The 21,694-nt window shown below is 50.7% G+C and overlaps 2 protein-coding genes across 4 annotated transcripts in view; one reads left to right on the top strand and one right to left on the bottom strand.

Moving 5' to 3' along the window:
* Positions 1 to 2,050: 2,050 nt before the first annotated feature.
* S100B (S100 calcium binding protein B) lies at positions 2,051 to 8,579 on the top strand. 3 transcript variants are annotated; one of them, XM_045776960.2, is made up of 3 exons: positions 2,051 to 2,207; positions 4,945 to 5,083; positions 7,412 to 8,579. In XM_045776960.2, exons 2-3 carry the CDS (start codon positions 4,946 to 4,948, stop codon positions 7,550 to 7,552), a joined length of 279 nt encoding a protein of 92 aa, XP_045632916.1. In that variant the 5' UTR covers positions 2,051 to 2,207; position 4,945; the 3' UTR covers positions 7,553 to 8,579. The 3 variants fall into 3 exon arrangements, with proteins under 3 accessions (XP_045632916.1, XP_045632917.1, XP_045632918.1); XM_045776961.2 differs by having other exon boundaries at positions 2,128 to 2,207; positions 4,903 to 5,083; XM_045776962.2 differs by lacking the exon at positions 2,051 to 2,207 and adding an exon at positions 3,434 to 3,549.
* A 6,111-nt stretch (positions 8,580 to 14,690) lies between these two features.
* The window catches only part of DIP2A (DIP2 acetate--CoA ligase A), a 112,614-nt gene continuing 105,610 nt past the window's right edge, over positions 14,691 to 21,694 (bottom strand). Inside the window, exon 38 of the mRNA XM_045776963.2 lies at positions 14,691 to 16,914. Coding sequence (XP_045632919.1) covers positions 16,662 to 16,914 — 253 coding nt within the window. The 3' untranslated portion in view covers positions 14,691 to 16,661. The remainder of the gene's footprint in view (positions 16,915 to 21,694) is intronic.

Raw genomic sequence — 21,694 nt, 5'->3', positions numbered from 1 at the left:
CTGGTGGCAATGCAGGGCTCCGTCTGAAGGGCCTCGCCCTCCATCAAGAGACCTGGTAGGTCTGGGAACTTGCGAGAGAGGCCGTGATTGTCCACTGTGGTGATTCAAGTCAGAGTTTGGTTCCCAGACCTGGAGTTTTCCCTGTGGTTCGGGTTAAGGACGGCTTGAGTAGGCTCTGCTACTGTGAAATCCCATCACTGCACTGAAATTCAGGGAGCTTGTTCCAAAAGCAGCATCCCATCGGGTCATCCGTACGCTATGTGCTCTAGTCGAGAAGGCAGTTCTTGCTGCTTTGGGACCAGGCCGCTCCTGTGGAATCAAGCTGCGGGCGGGTTGGGAGTGCGTGTGCCCGACCCGCGCGACTAGACCAGAGGTCCAGTGTAATGAGATGAGATCCCAAACTGGGGAGTCTGGAGAGGGAGCCGGGGTCATCTGGAAGTGGAAAGGCCAGAGAGGAGCTTTGGGCCCCAGACCACCTTGTGCATGAGGGCTGCGAACATCCCTTTCCCGGGACAGTTAAAATTTGCCCTCAGTCGCTCCTCTGTCTGGAAGCCGTGCTGAGACCCAGCTGCTGAGGTCCCAGGCAGGCTCCCGTGTGCTTCTGGAGTCCGGTGTCTGCGAGCTCCCTGTGGGCGGACGACGCTGCTCTGGGGGCCCTGCTGCACTTGAAAGCCCCTCTCATCCCAATGATGGTTCCTCTCTCTGCTGGTGAGCCCCGCATCCGTCTCCCTGCTTTCTGCTCCCACAGAGCCTGAAACAGGTGGGCACACCCCCCATACTTGGCTGTCCCCGGAGGCTGTGCTAAGGGTATCCAGAGGGCAGGCCCCTGCTCAGGTGTCCGGTGGTTGCATGAATAGATTCCAAACTGCGTTTTCCTGCAGGAGCGGGCTGACGCTCTGCTGTGTGTGCTGAAGGGCGACCGCAGGGTGAACCCATCCCTAGTGCGTGGCGCACACCACCCCGGGCCCCGTCGCTCTTTCCTCGGACTCGGGCAGGTCCTGCCGTACAGAGCACACACAGCATGGGACCCTTCGGCCGCCGTCAGCCTGTGGGGCAGCTGAGGACGCAGGACCCCACCACACCACTCAGGTCCCACGTCAGGGAGGTGTGGGCACAGGCTGGGGGCCAGGACGGGACAACTCAAGCCCCAAGGCTCACAGCCCAGCGCTATCCCCAGGACATACCCCCGTGTGTTGGGTAGTCAAACATTTCCTGGTAACACAGATGATGACAAAACGGCTTTGTGCACGGACGTCTTGGGTACTGACCCTTCCGTGGCCGCCGTGAACCCGTCAGCGGAAGGGCCCTGCGTCTGCTCTAGACGTCCTTTGATGACGTGGAGGCCACTGCTTTTTGTATAATTTGGCTAAAAGAACACCTGCCTTTTGGGTTTCCATTTGGAAACAGCTCAGGAAAGGTGCTGCTGAAGACAGGTGGTGGGGAGTCTGGACTCGGCTCTCCGGTGGCTGGTGGTGGGCCTCCAGAGAGGGGCATTCCGCCGGCACTCCCTGTGACACAGAGGCCGGGCAGGACACGTCCAGGGCTCGGGGTGCCCCTGGCAAGTGTCCTCCACCCCACTGAATGGGATTTTCCCCTGAAAGCGTTCAGTATCTCTTTCGCCATGGGCTTCAGGCCCTGCAGAACAGGGCTTAGCCCGAGACACTGACGTCCGCAGGCGACTGCCCCCAGGTGTGGGCCAGGCGGGGGCCTCGCTAGGAGGCAGGAGACCTGGGGGGGGGGGCTACGCTGGAAAGCAGCCCGCGGGCCCCAGTCCTTGCGCTCAGCCTGTGCTTGGAAACTGCGGTCTTGGCTGGCGTTGGCTTTGCTTCATCAAGGACTCGGTCTCTCTCCTCCCCCGCCCCAGCCTAGCTTGTAGAGGAACATCAATATTCATGTATAATTAGAAAACAGCACAAAAAGCTGACTCCTACTTCCTGCCCCACAGGACTTTCCCTTCCTTGGCCGCAGTGCAGTCCTGGCTCCAGGCAAGTCCCCGGGGGGCCGCCTGCTCAATGCGGCCCTGTGTGCAGGCCTGGCAGCCCGCGGCCCCCAGCCCCACCCGCCACCCCCATTGGCTGCCCGGGCCCGCAGCGGGCTGCACCGGCCAGGCCCCGCCGCCCAAGGGATAAGACACCGCCCCGCGGGCGCTGGGGCCACTCTGGACGCCGCAGCCAGGAGGGACGGAGCAGCCACCAGGAGCCGCTGACGTGAGGACGCTCGGGGAGACCCTGCTCTTTTCTTTTCGGGGGCAGGGAAGCTGGAGGGCGGGGCGGGAACCAGGTGGTGGGTTAGAAAGCCCCTTTAGGCTCACTGGCAGCATTGCTTACAGGTGGGTCCTGTTACTGCTTTGTGGACGTGACTGCCTCAACTCGAGACAGCTGGAGGTTCTTTCTGCCTGAGTTTTAGACCCTAAATCAGGTCCCGCGGCTCCGAGGGGATTGCTGGTATTTTCTCAGCAGGACAAACAAGGCTTCTTTCCTAAGTCTTTGAAGAGCGGGGTCCCCCCCCCCTTGGAGAATGACTGGCAGCCAGAGCTAGACCCGCCCTACCTCGAAAATAAATGTTTTCTTGTTGCTTCTGTCCTGGCCCTGGGCGGGCAGCCCCTCCTCTGTTGTCCTTCAACGGGAAACATCAGGGTCTGCCTGGACAGCCCCAGAAATCACGCGACCGTCGGGAGGTCTTGAGCAGTAAATTACAAACTGGGTCAAAGAGATTGGGGTTTGGCGGGTTGACCTTTCTTCAGTGTTAGGGTTTCTCAGGGAGGTAGGGCCCCTTCCCGCATCGTGTGTGGTGTGTCCTTCCAAAGGGAGTTACGGCCCAGAAGCCCCCCTGCTTTCCACATAAAGAGGTTAATGCAGGAATAACATTCACGGAACTAAGTGGAAAGGAAATATGGATATTTGATTTCCGTTTCTCTTAAAAGATAAGCTTTAAAGCAGGGAAGAATTTAAAATGAAAAAAAAATTTAAATTAATTTTAGTGTGGTTATGAAGAAAATCACAGTATATGGCGTTTTCAAACATGGAATATACGTTTTATGCCTTTTCTTTTTAAAAAAATCCCACTAGTCATGCTTTACGAAAAAATAATTTAGCCTCTCCTTCCCCAAATGATCACAGGCTTTGAGAAACATTAGATTGATGAAAATGTTTCTTGGGTTTGTTTTGTTTCCAAAAAACAAAACCAATAATTGAAACCCCGGGTGCAAAGGGTAAGAACAAATGAAACATTAAAGGTTTTCATCCATCTGACCTGTTCCATCCACGTGTGATAAATCTGATTTTTAGGGATTTAAGAGCAAAACAAAGGATATTGATTATTAATAGGGTGGCTTTAGCAAAGATCAGGTCAAGACCAAAATCCTCAATGCTTTCTCCTTTGAGAAATCAGAAATAAATAAAATGTTAAATATTTCCTCCAATTTATTGTTCAGATGTCAGTGACGTATCCAACATGGGAATGATTGCCGGCAATTCGATGTCGTTCTTGTAACTATCTTCAGCCGTGGCGGTGCAGAGACTCCTCACTGATTAGAACTCAAGGCCGGAGGTCGGTAACCATCTCTGGTGACCACCTCCGTCCTTTGTCAAATGCACCCTAGCCCTAGGATTAAGCAGACACCTCCTGTTTTCAGGCCTCGGTCTGAGGTGCAGGGGGTGAGGGAAGTAGGAAGCTGTGTGCTTTGGTCCCGGCAGAGACCCCCGCTCCAGGCCCCCGCGGGGCACCGAACGGCCCCGTCCCCCTGCCCTGGAGCTGAAGGCTGAAGGCTGGAGGCTGGAGGCGGCCCCGTGGGGAATGCTAAGTGCCTGGCCTCGCTCAGCCTCCTGGGGCTTTGTCTGTCCTGCCTCAGAACCAGCCCAACCGTATGGACCATAACACAGCTTTGTTTCCAGTGGGTCTTTGATCTCTCACTGATCTTCTTTTTCAAGAGTATCTGCGGCATTTCTGCCATATTTGTTTTTCCAGTTCAATTTTACAGCTGTTTTTGGTAAAGTTGCTCACACCCATCAAAAAAGAGTCCCTTAAAGATTTTTATTTAAAATTAGTTAAATTTATATATTATCTCAAAGGAAAGTGAGTTCCTGCATTTTGCGATCCTTAGAATCTTTTGGAAGGACCTGCACTTTTATTTTTCTTTTAACAATTTTATTCATTTACTTATTTGAGAGAGAGCGTGCGGGACCACACGCACGCACGAGCAAGTGGGGGGAGAGGCAGAGGGAGAGCGCGAATCCCAAGCAGACTCCTCACCTAGGCTGGAGCGGGTCGCGGGGCTCAACCTGGGGCTCGATCTCAGGACCCTGAGATCATGGCCTGAGCCGAAACCAAGAGTCGGACGCTTAACTGACTGAGGTGCCCAGAGGCCCCTGGACCTGCACTTTTCTTACTAAACTTATTCTTAAGCCATACGTGTGTGTTGCTTTATGAATTTATGAATAGGCTTTTTCTACTCTGTTTTCCAATTGTTTCTTGGTAGAATACAGGAATACTACCCATTGTTGTACCCTCATTTTGTTCCTGGTCACCTACCTTCTTTCTAGTTAATTCTAACAGCTCACGGTCAGTGCTTTCCTCCCCTGCACTCTGTCCCTTCCTCTTGGAGTCCGGTAAGGGCAGAGGGTGGCCCCCTGGTGAGGAAGCAGGACTCGACCCCCAGCCCCCCTCACGGCGCTGCCCCATTTTTCTGCTGAAGTTCCCCATTGGCCAAACCCATGCAGAAGCCACGGGGTGTGGGAACTTCTGGATGTGGCCGCAGGGGTGAAGAAGGGAGGGGCAGGTGGGAGTGGATCTAAGAGGCTGATGGGAGAACTGGGACAGCGGCTCTGCCTGAAGGGGGGTGTGCCAGGGCCGGTCTAGCCCCCTCCTCTGGCTAACGTGGTAACTGTTCTGTGTCCGGACAAGGCGGAAGGCCTGAGAGGGCACCTTTCCTTTGTGGACCCCTAGGATGTCTGAGCTGGAGAAGGCCATGGTGGCCCTCATTGATGTTTTCCATCAGTATTCCGGAAGGGAGGGTGACAAGCACAAGCTGAAGAAATCCGAACTCAAGGAGCTCATCAACAATGAGCTCTCCCATTTTTTAGAGGTGAGTCTTCATTTTTAAAATCGACAGTTTACCCTTTCTCCTGTCCACTTGTAAAACCACCTGTACGTTTTCTCTTACGAGGCTTCTTCTAAAAACGTGTTTGTGCCACTGAGCCCTCGTTTTAGAGGCTGGCTCAGATGGCCCCACTGTTCTCGTTTTCGTCTGTTCTGCGTATAGTAGGAGCAGCAAGGAGACGCTGCGTCTCAAAGGCAAAAGTACGGGCCCCAAATAATGCCACCTTTTCTCTGAAAAAGCTAAGGGTTTACAGCAGTAATGACGGCAGAATGAGATGGGAAATACACTTGTGACTTATCATGGGTCACAATGGACACGCAAGAAAGATGTCGAACACGAGCTCTCGGTTTTGGGAGGACTGCGTCGCGTTAGCCGTACCATTAGCATCCTTCAGGGTGACCAACGATGCCATTCCTGAGGGCGCACTGTGTCACTCTCGGGAGACACACAGGCCCGAGGACGTGGCCTCTGCTTCTGGGGCGCCCAGCCGACACGTCAGCAACGGCCACAGCCTGCTTGCCTGGGGGCACGAGATGGGGCCCGGTGCCCTCTGGAGGCCTGGGGGCTTTTCCAGGGAGCCCGTGGGGCAGGAGCCCCAAATGCAGGAGACAGCATGTAGGGTCCCGATAAGCCCGTGGGGAGTGTGTCCCTACCTCGTCCGGGACTCACTTCCCCGCGCCAGTCTCCGAGAGGGCCCTCAGATCAGCCGTTGTCTCCACTGCACAGCACTCTTGTGCCCTCAAGGCCATGAACTGCAGTCTGCCTGGCCCCTGACCTTCCCTTAGTGCCCAGAACCCAGGTCACACACAGGAAACGGCCAATGAACCAGTGCACCAGGGTCTGACCAAGCGCAATTCCGGGGATGGTGACAGAGCATCAGGCGTGGCCCTGCTGCACGGCGACGGCGACGGTGACGGCGAGGCGTCCTCCCGAGCCCGCTGAGCTCACCGCAGTGCCCCAGCTTCCAGCAGCAAGGCAGCGCCCGCCGTCGGCAGGACGGGCCGGGCTTCTCCTGTCCGCACCCACACCCAAACATGCCATCGCTGGGAATGGCATCACCAAATCCGAGGAAGGAACTGCAGGCTTAGGGGGACCGGTGTCTCTCGGGCTGATTCTGGGATTCTCTCAGGCATTCAAGTTCAAGCACAGCTGTCCCGCCCCACGCTCAGTTTCCCACCAATCTCACCTTTTAACCCGAACAACCAAAACCCCCAGTTTCTTCTAGACAAGGATAGTTCTAAGGGTGAAATGGGACAGTGTTCACCAAGTACTGAACCTATAGCGAAAGCTCAACTAGCAATTATTAATAATTAGTAATTAGTAATTACTGATTTTAAAACAGGAAAAGCTTAGCATGTGGGAACCACGAGTTATAAAAGACGAATAATCCATAGTAAGCATAGCAGGATATCACCAACATCTGCTGGCCTGGTTTCATCAGGGTGACTTCGGTTGGGAGGCAGATCTGTAATGACATGAAACAGGGCACTTCCCGTCCATCTGTAGCAGATGTCTGCAGGTCCCACTGAACCCCCACCGTACTCAGTCCTGCGTGCACTCTATATCCGAGGGGCTCGTGGACATTACCCCTGACTGCTCCGGGCCAAGCTCTCCTGCTCTGTGCATTGGCCATTCGGAGCAGTCCTTGGGTGTTTGGTGCCACGTTCTTCCCACCACGCCCGCAGCCTGCCCTGTGTCTGCCCCTCTGGGCCTGGTCACGCTGTTCGCTCAGCGGCAGAGAGGCGCAGCAGAACCGGCAGGAAAGTCCCATGACACCCAGAAAGCCACTCAAGGGGCAAAAACAACACAAGGACTTAACAAATTTAGGACCTGTTGCCCACAGTCATTCCAGGAAAAAAAAAAAAAACTTTCAAAACATGAAAACCCACTGAAAGCCTTCACTCTAAGGACTTCCACTCCCAGAAGCAGTGAAACACTTAGGGGTAACCAGAAGTTCATGTTTTCTTCCTTCCAAGATGTCTGCTGACACTATGCTCAGGCGTGTCTAGATGGCCTTTCCCCGTCCAGGTCCTTTGTTTTAAGTACAGTGAGGGCAAGCTGCCGCTTTTCAGGTCCTAGTTGTTCCATTTAGTCTTCTTCAAGTCGCTCGGGTCCCACCGGACCAGCAGGTGGAAGAGCCAGCTCGGACCCCCAGAGGCTTCTGCCCAGCCAAGAACCTTTCTAGTATTTTGCATTTTATATCTTACGTTGCTTCTGATACAAGTTATGAAAGCCAGCCGACTGTTAATCATGTTTTGATGGCCCTAAATTTCATTTAAAAACAAGTTGGGCAATTTTTCTTCTATCTCTTAGGAAATCAAAGAGCAGGAAGTCGTGGACAAAGTCATGGAAACTCTGGACAATGATGGAGACGGCGAATGTGACTTCCAGGAATTTATGGCCTTCGTTGCCATGGTTACCACCGCCTGCCACGAGTTCTTTGAACACGAGTGAGACAGCGCAAGCAGCCACGCTGTTGCCGTGACACAGACGAGGGTCACACGAGGCAGCAGAGAGCAAGGGCTTGCAGGCTAGTAAGAGCTGAGCTTTCCAGCCATGTTGTAGCTAATTAGGAAGCTTGATTTGCTTTGTCAATGAAAAATTGACGTCTTTCCCAGGGCTGATTTCAATGGCCCCCATCATTCTTTCTGCTCTGTTAGGCCTACGTGTCAGCGGACGGGTCCGCGGGACTCTTGGTAATAATCACCCAGGAGAGCGTGTGCTCTACCTGCGGCCGCGGCTGGAGAATCCCAACCCCGGACGACAAACTGACACCGAAAATGGCTCCGGACATTTGTGGTTCCTTAAGTCAAACGTGCGAAGCTCTGCCCACCACCCTCTGAAAAGGCCCTTCCTTAAATTGGTGTATTATCCATGCAAATGAAACCCAGGGTCGCGAGGTGGTCTGACACGCCGCCCCGCTACCCAGACGGCGCGGTCACGTGCTGGCCCCTTTCCCCGTGGTGAGCTGTGGGTGCTGAGCAAACCACCCACGCTCGCAGAGCTGCAGGAAGAATGTGTCTCACGGACCATCGAGTACTGACATTTTAATTCTAACCGGAACTGAGGATCAAAATTCCACATCCTGTAGGACTCCTCTGCTCGGGTCACAGCTTGCTGGCTGTGTAGGGCTCGCGCGTGGCCTCTCTGCAGACAGGCCCCCTTCCCGTGGCCTCCTCTCCGGTCTGGGAAGTGCCCTAACCCTCACGTGTTTGTGCTAAGACAGGGTCTGCCCATGGCTGTTGGCGAAGTCAGTGTGCGTGGAAAGCTGAACTGTATGCTTTGGTACCCACGAATTCCAAGCAAGTTTCGAATAATTCAAATAACCAACTTACAAATATTAACAGTCACTTCCCAGAAAATTCAAATTAACCTTATCTATCCCCTTTTTCTGCTGCTTTTTTTAAGTGCGCAAACTTGGAAATTCATAACCCAATTGATTGCTTATATTTGCATTAAATAAAAAGAGTACGATAACAAGTCTCCGTAGCCATCAACCCTAAAACAGAAGTAAAATACCTGCCAGACTAGGAGGAGTGAAGTGATGGCCTGGCTTCATCACCACGCACCTGCGGCCTTCCCCAAAGCCAGGGCACGTGCACAAGCAAGGGACACTTGAATGGGGGTGGGGCGGGCAGGGGCGGGGTGTGAAGGGACAAGCATAGATGGGGCAGGGTGCAGAGGGGTGAGGAGGGACCCAGAGCTGTGGGAGTGAGGAGGAGGGGTAAGGAGGGGGTGGGGTAAGAACGGGGTGAGGGGAGGCATGAGGGGTGGTGAGGTGATGAGGTGAGTTGGTGAGGATGGGTGTGGGGGTGGAGGTGAGGAGAGGGAGGCAGGGGTGAGGGGTGAGGAGGGGGAGGCGGTGCCGGGGTGAAGGGGGGCAGGCAGCTGAGGGCCACGGCAGCTCCAGGTGGACAATCGCTGGCCAGAGGCTCCTTCCCGACTTCCAGCCTGGCTGTTGCCAGGAGGCCTCCCCTGGATAATTGCGGGGAGTGGGCTGTGATCGGTCACCCGCGGTGACTGGGTGCCTGGCTGGGCCGCAGAGAATCTGAGACACACGCGGCTGCCCAGGCCTTTGGAGCTGGGGACTGAAGCCGCACCTTGGAACCCTCTTCAGGGACCACACCCCGGCCGGCATGCCCGGTGCCCATGCGGGGCCACCATGGCAGTGCAGTCCTCTGGAGGGTCCTCTGGGCTCGGGCGGCTTCGCTCCCCACGTGGTCAATGGCACCTGCTTGTCCCACCGTCCTGGCCTCACAGAGCCTTGCAAGAGGTCGACCTTGAAACTAAACCAGGACAATGGGTTTATCTGGGAATGACCGAGGAATTGAGGTCAGGGATGTGCCAGGTGTGGCACAACCATGGGCAGGTCCAGAGAACACAGCAGAGGAAGGGGTCCCTGTGAAGGAGAGTCCGCTGGAGGACAGACTGCAGCCGGTCCTGGGTGGGGCCACCTCAGCCTGGGGCTGGCGTTCGCCTTGCACAACGGGGTCAGCCAGTGGCGGGGAGGAGGGTGGGGAGTCCGCTCTGGGCTGCGTCGGGAGCGGCCTTGGTTCCTCGCCAGCTTGCCTCCGAGCCCTGACTCCATCCATCACCAGAGGGCAGCCCCACAGCTCTAGCCAGAGGTCAAGTCCCTGCCCATTTCGATCTAAGAATCTCAAGGTGATTCCGTTCCCAGATGTCAACCTAGCTTCTAGACCAGACAGGAACCAACTGGACTGGACTGGCCCCCAGTGAGCCTGCCGTGGCAGCCATGGAGTGTGCCCCCTGACCCCACATCCAGGGGGGTGCTCCTTTACCCCAAGGAGGAAAGCTGCTCCTTAGCAGGTCTGCACAGCCACCTTCAGAGATCCTGGGGCTTCCTTGCACCAACTACCACTCAGCCCGGTTATAAAATGCCCATCGTCCTCCTCTGACCTCTGCTCAGTGTGACCTGGCTTCACCTGCAGGCTGCGTCTAGTTCCGTGAATGGACAGTAAGTGGTTCCCACGTAGCCACTGGCGGACAACGCGGGTCTGACCACCTAGCTCTTCTGAGCATCCCCAGGTGGGCAGGGGCGTGTGGGGACAAGGCGTGTAGTTGGGAGGAATGACCCGTCTCAGGGAAAATCAGCTCCTGGCTTCAGCCAGGAGCAAAGGCCGCTCACTTGGGGCCTTAAGGATGGGAACGCTGCATCTTAATGGCCTCTGACCTCTCCGGTGCTTGTCACAAGGCCCAGTGCAGCCACACGCAGTTCCTGTGCCCCACCGGTTCATCGGTTTGACCCTAGTGGCCCAGAGAGTCTGTCTCTGTCAGGGCGGAGACCCTGGGGCCAAGCCTAGGACCGTATTTGTGACGAGTGCTGTCCAAGAGCCTGGGACCTGCTGGGGACCTACCCTCCACCCTCCGGGCCTCCAGCATCCCAGCATCCCAGCAGGCACCACTGTCCCTGCTCGCAGTCCCGGCGAGACAATCACCAGACGTCCCTGCTATGGAGAGGAGGAATCTTCACCTCCCGGTCTTGGGGGGTGGCATGGGGACACACCCCATCCCGGCCTGCCAGCAGGCACGGGAGCCGTGGGAAGACCACTGAATTCCTGAGCCCCGGCCCTGCCAAGGGAACAGGGTGCAGTGGGGTGTGGGGCACAGCCGAGGCCGAGGCAGGAAACCTCCTCAGGAACAAGCCCGCTGCCCCCAGGCTTTTCTGAAGGTGCCCCACCTCCAGGGCCTCTGACTAACACGGGGTCGCTGGAGAACCTCTCACACGGGGGAGCCCTTCCTGAAACTTCCCCTCTGCGAGAGGCTGGGGGTGGGTTTTGATATGTTGTCCTTGTTTTCGTTCATCTCGAAGTGTTTTCTTATTTCCCTTTGATTTCGTCTTTGCTCCCGTCGGCTATTTGGGGACGCCCTGCTCAACTTCACACGTTTGCCGGTTTCTCAATTTTTTTCCTGCTGATTCCTAATTTTATTCCACCGTGGTCGAAGATCATACTTTGTATGATTTTTACCTTTTTAAAATTTACTGAGGTTTGTTTCACGGCCTAGCGTATGGTCTAGCCTAGAGTTTCCCCACGCGCTTGAAAAGGACTCATACTCCGCTGTTCCTGAATGGAGTGCGTCGTACGCCTGTGTCTGGCTGACTTCTACGCTGTTCGGGTCCTCTACGTCCTTGTCGGTCGTCTGCCTGGTCATTCTGGTCCTTGGAGAGAAAAGAGGGTACTGAAGTCTCCAGTTACCACGTCCTTCCTTTACGGTGTGGTTGTTAGGGTTATTACGTCTAGTAATGTGATGAACCCAACGATACGCTGTTATCGTTACTACCTTACCACTAGTGCGTAGCCGGCTACGGCTTTGCTCCCACCCACTTCTTTGGCGCTGTTATTGGTAAAAATATTACATAGACACTATGTTTCTATATGTATAAGACTAACATTACATAATATACATATTACTTTATACAATTTCTTTTTAAATTGTTAAGGTGAAAAATATGCATTTATATAGTCTTTTATGATTACATAATTACTGCTGTCTTTACCAGTGCTCCCTGTTTTTTTCATTTGAATTCAAATTACCATCTGGGATCACTTGGTTTCAGCTCGAGGGACTTTATGATATCTGGTGATGCAGGTCAGCGTCTGGGAATGTCTTTACTTTGCCTCCACTTGTGAAAGACAGCATTGCTGGATACCTGATTCTTGGTTGACAGTTCTTTCCTCTGGGCTCTTTGTCCTCCCAGGGTCTTCTGGCCTCTGTGATTGCTGCTAACAATCAGCTGTCAGTTTCCCTGGGGTTCCCTTGTGAGGGGCAAGGTTTTCTCTCTTGCACATTTCAAGATTTCCCCTTTGACTTTCAGTATCTCGACTCTACATCTGACCCTTGGACAACACAGGGTCACAGATGGTGACCCCTGTGCAGTTGAAAATCCACATACAACTTTTGATTTCTCCTAAATGTAACTGCTAACAGCCTCCTGTTGACCAATAATGTAAGCAGTCAATTAACACGTATTTGTATGTTATGTGTTTTATATACCGTGTTCTTACAATGAAGTAAGCTGGAGAAAAGAAAATGTTGACGGAATCATAAAGAAAATACATTTATAGTACCGTACGGTATTTACCAAGAGAAGATCAACGTTCGAGTGGGCCCGTGCAGTTCAAGGTCATGCCGTTCAAGGGTCAGTGGCACATGCCTGTGAATCTCTCTGTGTTCATCCGAACTGAGGATTCTTCAGCTCCCTACTGTGTACGTTAGTACTTTTCAACAAATTTGGGGGAGTTTTCAGCCATTAATTCTTCAAATTTTTTTCTGCTTTTTTCTCTCTTGTCTCCTTCAGGTGTTCCCATTACGCATGGCTGGTGAGCTTAGTGCTGTCCCACATTTCTCTGAGGCTCCATTCGTGTTTCATCTTCCTTCCCTCTCTGTTCTTTCGACTGTATAATCTTTATCAATTTATCTTCAAGTGTACTGACTCTTCTCCCTGTCCAGAAGCACTGCTGAGCCCCTCCAGTGAATTTTTCATTTCAGTTCTTGTACTTTACTGACTGCAGAAACTTCTGTGTGGTTCTTTTATGCATGTAAACAGACTGTATAGTTTAGGTACATATTTGTATAACTTATATTATGTAATATATATTATATAAATGACATCTATGGAATGTATAAACAGGTTATAAAATATCATACATTATATTTTATATTTTATTTTGATCTTTCTTTCGATATTCTTTGATGTGACGTTGTCATCATACCTCCCTTTACTTCTTTTAATTACAGCCTCCTTTAGTTCTGTGATATATTTCAAGTCTTTGTTAAATCCGACACCTGGTTGATCTCAGCGACTTTCTGTTGCCTTCCTTTTTCCTGGTGTATTGATCATGCTTCTCTGTTTCTTTACATGCTTCATAATTTTGGGGGGATCTAGACATTCTAGATAGTGCATTGTAGCAACTCTGGGCTCTTGCCCCTCCCTCTGCCGCCCCTCCCCCCAACCCCGGCCTGCTTGTTTTCTTGTGCACTGACGGCCCCCGCCACGCAGTGTTGAGCCTCTGGTGTCGTTGCTGCTCCGTGGGACAAGGAGCTGCCGCAGTGGGTTTGCTCACAGTCGCCCTGGGTGACAGTGGCTTGGGCAGGACTCTAGTCTCTTTCACTGACCACACCCAGCTGTTAAGCTCAGGCAAGGCCAGCCGACTGCTCTATTGTTCTCAACAATGCTGGGGTGGGAGAGGTATGCCTATGGCTCTAGAGCCTAACTTGACCCGATGTGGGGTTCACTGAGGAAACAGCTCCCAGGTCAGTGTGGGAGATTTGGTCTAACCCCAGGAGGGCTCTTCCCCCTCGTCTCTCTCCCTGGTTCCCCCGCAAATTTGCTGGCCTACAATTCAGCCAGTACCTTCACTGACTCTCTGAATCTCTTTCCGATGACCTTTCACCACGACTCCTACTGTTTTTAAAAGTGCCCTTGTGATCGAACTTCTCCTCCATGCTCTGGTGCAAATGCAGTGAATTCCTTTGGAAGAGACAAGGGGCTACCTGTTCTGTAGCCTGAGCCTCCCAACAGGAGAGCGTCCTGGACCGGAGTGGGAACTCAGTGATCAGTGGGGTCCAGGGCAGTACCACCCTCGGGTCTTCTCAGCTTGCCTCTCCAGGCATGGACCCAGCATCTTACGAGCTGGGCGAGGGGGATCGGGCCCCTGCCTCAGTGGCATCTCACCCAAAGTAGAGGTTCCATTCCCCAAGGAGAGATTATGGTCATGCCGACCATCCCAGTAGAATCAGTCTGAAACAAACCGGCTATATTTATCATCTGAAATTAAGCACAAGTAACCATAATTTGCATAAAATAATTAGAACATTTTAAAAACAACCTAATTTGGGGCGCCTGGGTGGCTCAGTCGGTGGTTAAGCGTCTGCCGTCTGCTCAGGTCATGACCCTGGAGTTCCTGGACGGAGCCGCTTCTCCCCCAGCTCACGCTCACTGTCTGCGTCTCCCTCTCACATAAATAAATAAAAATCCTGGAAAAAAAAACAAAACACCTAAATTAAAACAAATAGAATCAAGCTACAAATGACCTACCAGACACAGTATGGACTCTCTGGACGTTCTAATTCTTAATATAAAACGGCTCCTACAAATCAACTAAACCCTTTGGGCACAGTAAGAATTGCCGGCTCCGGACAGAATGAATCAAATGAGAAATAAAAACGACACATGAAGACATATTTAACGTGACTGGACATGACACTCATTTGACTATCAGTCTGGCAAAGACTTCCTTTAATCTCGGCCAAGAGTCCATTGCCAGTATAGCCGCTGCTGGAAAGAGGCCCCCCCACGCGGCCTTTCAAACTGGGATGAACTCTGACCTGGCCACTCTCCCTGCAGGAACTGCGTCCGAGACAGCAACTGAGGCAGCCGGTGCCACTGCGGACGGGCGGGTGCTCAGCGCCGCTGACGAGGTCCCCACACTGGCGGACGGCAGGAGCCAAACTACCGTTGGTCACGGCACACCCAGAGCACACAGTGGTTAAAACATGCAGAAGAATATTTGTGGTAGATTAAAAGTCTGTAATTTATTAAGTACAAAAACAGATATAGAAGCATATGATCCTAATTTTGTAAAAAGTTTAATAAAGAAAAAATTAATCCCTGAAAGGGTTTTTATCAAATACTAATGCTGCTATTACGCAGAGGTAGGATAAGAGGTCTTAATTATCTTCTCCACACTTCAGTGAGCTTTGTAGATTTTATGCTGTCAGCATAAATGCTTTTATATTCCGCAAAACGAATGCATAATAAAATACATCCCATGTGGGGTAATTTAAGAAACATTTTCACACATTTCAAAATGCAAGAATTACAAACAGTCAATACCTTTTATTAACATCATGATATAAAAAAATTTTAGTGTGATATACAGAATTCCCAGAGAGTAATTTTAAAACATTTTAATGCGCTTCTTAAAATCTTAATTTACAAGACACTTTCTCTTACTGCCACTGACCTTTCAATACAAAAATTTTACAATATTTGTTTGCTATAAAACTACACCATTACGATTAGGGTTAGGTAGTTTTCCCCGCTGACCATTCTATTATAAGGAATGTCCGTTAGTCTACTGCTAGAACGTCTGTATGTCCGACAATAAGTTATACAGATTATGTACATAATTACAACAGGGTTATTAGAATTCCAGTATGTTGTAACACGTTACACTGCAGCTCCACACCACAGGCAGCCAGACTAGTATGCACGTGCTACCTGTAGCCCAATAAGGGACGGGAGAGTTGGCCCAGCGGGCCAGACCCATTTGGCGGTGAATTTAAATGGCAGAGAATTAATAATAGCTTTGTTAGGCACTGCTCCAGGCTAATTCCGGAAACACCTGGCTGCTCCTAGGAAGCATGCATAATTCATAAACTTTCCCACCCTCAGTCCCCACAAAACCCCACAACTTCATAACATACTCTTCAATAGCTATAGAAAAATAATCTGTCTTAGATTTGAGCTTCGCTTCAAATTCTTATAAGTATCTAAAGGGTTTTACATTCTCTTCTTTGATTTAGGCTTACTATAATATTGGATCAGTCAGTTTCATCAAGTTTGAATAAAATAACTGAATGCAGTTTGGCCAAGTTTTATAGGCACACGGCTCCAACTGTGAAAGTGGGGGAGGGGCGGGACGAGGCTCTGTCCAGGCGCCTGCAGGGCGTGCAGCGTGCTCGGCGAGCCGCACGGGGACCTCAACGCCTCAGGTGTTGCCACCAATGCCTCCAAGTCTGTCGAGTAGGAATAAAAATAACAGTTCAACACAACCCCGTGGACCGAGAAGAGCTCACACGGTGGTGTCAGGAAAACCAGGACGTGAACTAAACGGCATGAAGCCGCAACCCTAGGACAGTGGTTTAAGACTAAGCGCTGGTTTAACTGCCCCAAGCAAGCATCTAACCTGACAGCCCCAGGGGCACTTCCCGAGTATGAGTGACAACCAACGAGACCATCGGGCACACGCGTTCTCACGCATTTCCGTGACGAACAGCACAGGACGTGCCCTGGGAGCGCAGGGGGCCTTGGGTCCCAGAGTGGGGGGCCGGCCACGACCCGCCTCCCTTGCTCGGCTCCACCCTGCGAAACAGAAGTGAAGCACATGGACTAGCGGCCTCAAGTTCTCTCTAGCATAAATTCTATATAGGAAGTGGGAATAAATAATTGAATTTCTAAAATCAAGAACTATATTTTTAGCCTAAAAAAAGTGCAAACTCGCAACACAGTAGCGCACTTGCAATCCCTCCCGGCCCCTGAGCAAGGCCTGCCTCTCCCTCAGGCCGCCGTCCCTTCAAGTATGGACACTCCAGGTCTCCTCCATGTCCTCCAAGAGGAAGACATTCCTTCAGATGGTCCAGGAAGCGGATTCCAAAGTGAGATCCGGGGAGCCTGGAGACAGATCTGTTAAAGCAGAGAAAGAAGGGGCACAGTGCGCGGGGAGACTGGAGCCCTTCTCCTGGAGGCTGCGGGCGCCCGACACCGCGTCCGGTTTCTGCTCACGCCCGTCTTAGGCACGGAGCCGCCGAGGAGCCGTGCTCACATGTTGTAGGCCACATAGATCGGGTCCAGCTGGTCGGCCAGGAAGCCGTCTCGCAGGTGCATGCGCTGCTTCTCGCCCCGCGAGTTGATGGGGATCACACCGGGGTCCACAATGACCACCACGCCCACGACCAGGTGGTGCTCCTCCAGCACCACGTTTGTGACCAAAGCCACCAGGTCCAGCGCGTCCTGCTCCAGCCCGTCCAGCTCCACCACCACCACTAGAAGGTTGGTCCAGGTGAAGACGGCGCTGCAGGGACAAGACAGGCGGCATCACACGGGGTGGGCACAGGCCTCCGGGCCACACGGACATGTAGGAAATAGTGCCAGATACAGAGCAAGAAAAGCCGTGAACGTTTGCTGACATCACACCACAGCTTAACACCCTTAACAATGTAAGGGTTAGGCTAAACGCGTTTCTAGGAATCTCTATTCTAATTCAAGTCCTGAATAAGAACCAAGAGTATTATTTGACGCTGAAAGCCGTGCCTGACCCAGTTCAAGGTCCTTACCAAGGGAAGACATCAGGAGTCACGACCATTGAAATTTAAAAAATTCATGGTAGGAGGAGGTAAGATGGCGGAGGAGTAGGGGACCCCTTTTTCAGCTGGTCCTGATTCAAGTTGGATCGGTACCAGACCAGCCCAAACATCCACGGAATCAGCCTGAGACGCAGGAAGATACATCTGGATCTCTACAAATGAACATCTCCAGCGCTGAGTATTGAGGTACGAAGCGGGGAGCCGTGAAACCACGCACAGATATCAGAAGATAAACGGAAGGGGGAGGGAGCTGCCGTGTTCGGGCGCCAGGAAGTGGTAGCCACCTGCACGGGGGAGAGGGCGGACTCGCAGACCGGCACCCGCGAGAGAGCAGACTGAGACCGTGAGCCAGGGAGCGCGTGCGACCAGACTTTTCACGGAGCTCCGGTGCACTCACTGGAACCAGACTGAGACCGGGAGCTCTGGGAGCACGCAGGGGCAGCTGGCGGCTGGTGGCGTTAGAAACACAAAGGACAGAGACGCGCCGGCCCTGGAAGTGAGGGCTGGGACTCCGGGTGTGGGGCGCACATCCCGGGATGCTGCAGGGTTGAGCAGCACCAACAGTAACAGAGTTAAAGTGGCCAGATCATCAGTGGAGAACGGTCTGCGATCCCTCTGTTCTGAGACAGAGGCTGAGATTCGGCCGCTGCTGCTCTGACTCTCAGAAGAGGCACAGCAAACCGCCAGGGAAAGCCACCAGAGAACAAAAGCCTGGAAAAACGGCTCAGAGAGTGCCCATCCCCATCCCCCCTCGCAGGGGACGCAGAGACCCTACCCAAACAGGGTTCCCTGAGTATTGGTGCGGCAGGCCCCTCCCCCAGAACACAGAAGGCAGGCTGAAAAATCAAGAAGCCCACATCCCGGGGCGCCTGAGTGGCGCAGTCATTGAGCGCCTGTCTTCGGCTCAGGGCGTGATCCCGGCGTTCCGGAAAGGAGTCCCTCATCGGGCTCCTCCGCTGGGAGCCTGCTTCTTCCTCTCCCACTCCCCCTCCTTGTGTTCCCTCTCTCGCTGGCTGTCTCTCTGCTACATAAATAAATAAAATCTTTAAAGAAGCCCACATCCCTAAGATCCCTATAAAACAAGGGCGCATGGCCTAGATACCGGTCAATAATTTGGGCTCTGGACAACCCCGCAACCTCTCCTCATCAGAATGACGAGAAGGAGAAATCCCCCCCAGCAAAGAAAAGACAATGAGTCTGTGGCCTCTGCCACAGAACTAATGGATATGGATATAACCAAATTATCAGAAATGGAGTTCAGAGTAACAATGGTCAAGATGATGTGTAGACTTGAAAAAAGTATTAACGAAAATGTTAATGAGAATATAGAATCTCTAAGGGCGGAAATGAGAGCGAATCTGGCAGAAATTAAAAATTCTATGAGCCAAATGCAGTCAAAACTAGAGGCTCTGATGACCAGGGTGAATGAGGCAGAAGAACATATCAGCGAATTGGAGGATGGGTTAGTAGAAGAAAAAGCTAAAACAGAATCTGGACTCAAAAAAATCCACGCTCAGGAATGTAGGTTACGGGAGATTACTGACTCAATGAAACGTTCCAATGTTAGAATCATCGGCATCCCCGAGGGGGTGGAGAAAAACAGAGGTCTAGAAGAGATATTTGAACAAATTGTAGCTGAAAACTTCCCTAATCTACCAAAGGAAACAAACATTCATGTCCAAGAGGCAGAGAGGACCCCTCCCAAGCTCAACCACGACAAACCTACGCCACGTCACGTCATAGTGCATTTCGCAAATATTAGATCCAAGGATACAGTATTGAAAGCGGCCAGGGCAAAGAAATTTCTCACATACCAAGGCAAAGGTATCAGAATTACGTCAGACCTGTCTACACAGACCTGGAATGAGAGAAAGGGTTGGGGGGGGCATTTTTAAAGCTCTTTCAGAGAAAAACATGCAGCCAAGGATCCTTTATCCAGCAAGGCTGTCATTCAGAATTGATGGAGAAATAAAGACCTTCCAGAATTGCCAGTCATTGACCAATTTCATAACCACGAAACCAGCCCTACAGGAGGTATTAAGGGGGGTTCTATAAAAGTAAAAAGGCCCCAAGAGGAATACAGAACAGAAAGTGACAATCTATAGAAACAAAGACTTTACAGGCAACATGGCATCATTAAAATCATATCTCTCAATAATCAGTCTCAATGTAAATGGCCTAAATGCTCCCATAAGACGCCACAGGGTTGCAGATTGGATAAAAAGACATGACCCATCCATTTCCTGTCTACAAGAGACTCATTTTGAACCTAAAGATACATCCAGACTGAAAGTAAAGGGCAGGAATACCGTCTTTCACGCCAATGGACCTCAAAAGAAAGCTGGGGTAGCAATTCTCATATCAGATAAATTGGATTTTAAACTACAGACTATAGTTAGAGACGCAGAAGGGCACTATATTATTCTTAAAGGATGTATCCAACAAGTGGATATGACAATTATAAGTATATATGCCCCCAACAGGGGAGCAGCAAGATACACAAGCCAACTCTTAACCAGAATAAAGAGACATACAGATAAAAATACGTTAATAGTAGGGGACCTCAACACTCCACTCTCAGAAATAGACAGATCACCTAAGCAGAAAATCAACAAAGAAACAAAGGCTTTGAATGCCATACTCGACGAGTTGGTCCTCATAGATATATACAGAACACTACACCCCAGAACCAAAGAATACTCATTCTATTCTAATGCCCATGGAACATTCTCAAGAATAGACCATGTTCTGGGTCACAAAACAGGTCTCAACCGATACCAAAAGACTGAAATTATTCCCTGCATATTCTCAGACCACAACGCTCTGAAATCAGAACTCAACCACAAGGAAAAATTTGGAAGAAACTCAAACACTTGGAGACTAAGAACCATCCTGCTCAGGAATGACTCGATAAACCAGGAAATCAAAAATCAACTTAAACAATTTATGGAGACCAATGAGAATGAAAACACAACGGTCCAAAACCTATGGGATACTGCAAAGGCAGTCCTAAGGGGGGAAATACATAGCCATCCAAGCCTCACTTAAAAGAATAGAAAAATCTAAAATGCAGTTTTTATATTCTCACCTCAAGAAGCTGGAACAGCAACAGAGGGACAGGCCTAATCCATGCACGAGGAAGCAGTTGACCAAAATTAGAGCTGAAATCAATCAAGCAGAAACCAGGAGTACAGTAGAGCAGATCAACAGGACTAGAAGCTGGTTCTTTGAGAGAATCAATAAAATTGACAGACCACTGGCAAGACTTAACCAAAAGAATAGAGAAAGGACCCAAATTAATAAAATTATGAATGAAAAAGGAGAGGTCACGACCAACACCAATGGAATTGGAAGGATTATTAGAAACTTTTATCAACAGCTTTATGCCAATAAATTAAACAATCTGGAAGAGATGGAGGCCTTCCTGGAAACCTATAAACTACCAAGACTGAAACAGGAAGAAATTGATTTTTTAAACAGGCCAATTAATTAGGAAGAGATTGAGTCAGTGATAAACAACCTTCCAAATAACAAAACTCCATGCCCGGATGGTTTTCCTGGGGAATTCTACCAAACATTCAAAGAAGAAATAATACCTATTCTCCTGAAGCTGTTTCAAAAAATAGAAACAGAAGGAAAACCACCAAACTCACTCTATGAGGCCAATATTACCTTGATCCCCAAACCAGGCAAAGACCCCATCAAAAAGGAGAATTACAGACCGATATCCCTGATGAATATGGACACCAAAATCCTCAACAAGATACTTGCTAATAGAATCCAACAGTTCATTAAAAGGATTATCCATCATGACCAAGTGGGATTCATCCCTGGGAGGCAAGTGTGGTTCAACATTCGCGAATCGATCAGCGTGATACATCATATCAACAAGAAAAGACTCAGGAACCATATGATCCTCTCAATTGATGCAGAAAAAGCATTTGACAAAATACAGCATCCTTTCCTGATTAAAACCCTTCAGAGTGTAGGGATAGAGGGTACATTCCTCAATCTCATAAAAGCCATCTATGAAAAGCGTACAGCAAATATCATTCTCAATGGGGAAAAGCTGGAAGCCTTTCCCTTAAGATCAGGAACTCGACAAGGATGCCCACTCTCGCCGTTATTATTCAACATAGTACTAGAAGTCCTCGCAACAGCAATCAGACAACAAAAAGGGATAAAAGGTATCCAAATCGGCAAAGAAAAAGTCAAACTGTCTCTCTTCGCAGATGACATGATACTCTATATGGAAAACCCAAAAGACTCCACCCCCAAATTACTAGAACTTATAGAGCAATTCAGTAACGTGGCGGGATACAAAATCAATGCTCAGAAATCAGTTGCATTTCTATACACGAATAATGAGACTGAAGAAAGAGAAATTAGGGAATCCATCCCATTTACAATAGCACCAAAAACCATACGTTACCTTGGAATTAACTTAACCAGAGACGTAAAGGACATATATTCTAGAAACTATAAATC

Source organism: Ursus americanus, chromosome 4 (genome assembly GCF_024610735.1).
Source record: "Ursus americanus isolate L20-20 chromosome 4, mUrsAme1.1.p, whole genome shotgun sequence".
NCBI lineage: Eukaryota > Metazoa > Chordata > Mammalia > Carnivora > Ursidae > Ursus > Ursus americanus.
The sequence above is the reverse complement of the archived record's forward strand: the minus strand, read 5'-3'. Positions and strand labels throughout refer to the sequence as shown.

Excerpts from the sequence above, each read along its gene's own strand:
- S100B (XM_045776960.2), top strand. The coding sequence starts at position 4,946 with ATGTCTGAGCTGGAGAAGGCCATGGTGGCCCTCATTGATGTTTTCCAT. Across the intron at positions 5,084-7,411 it reads AGCTCTCCCATTTTTTAGAG|GAAATCAAAGAGCAGGAAGT; the intron begins GTGAGTCTTCAT and ends TCTATCTCTTAG.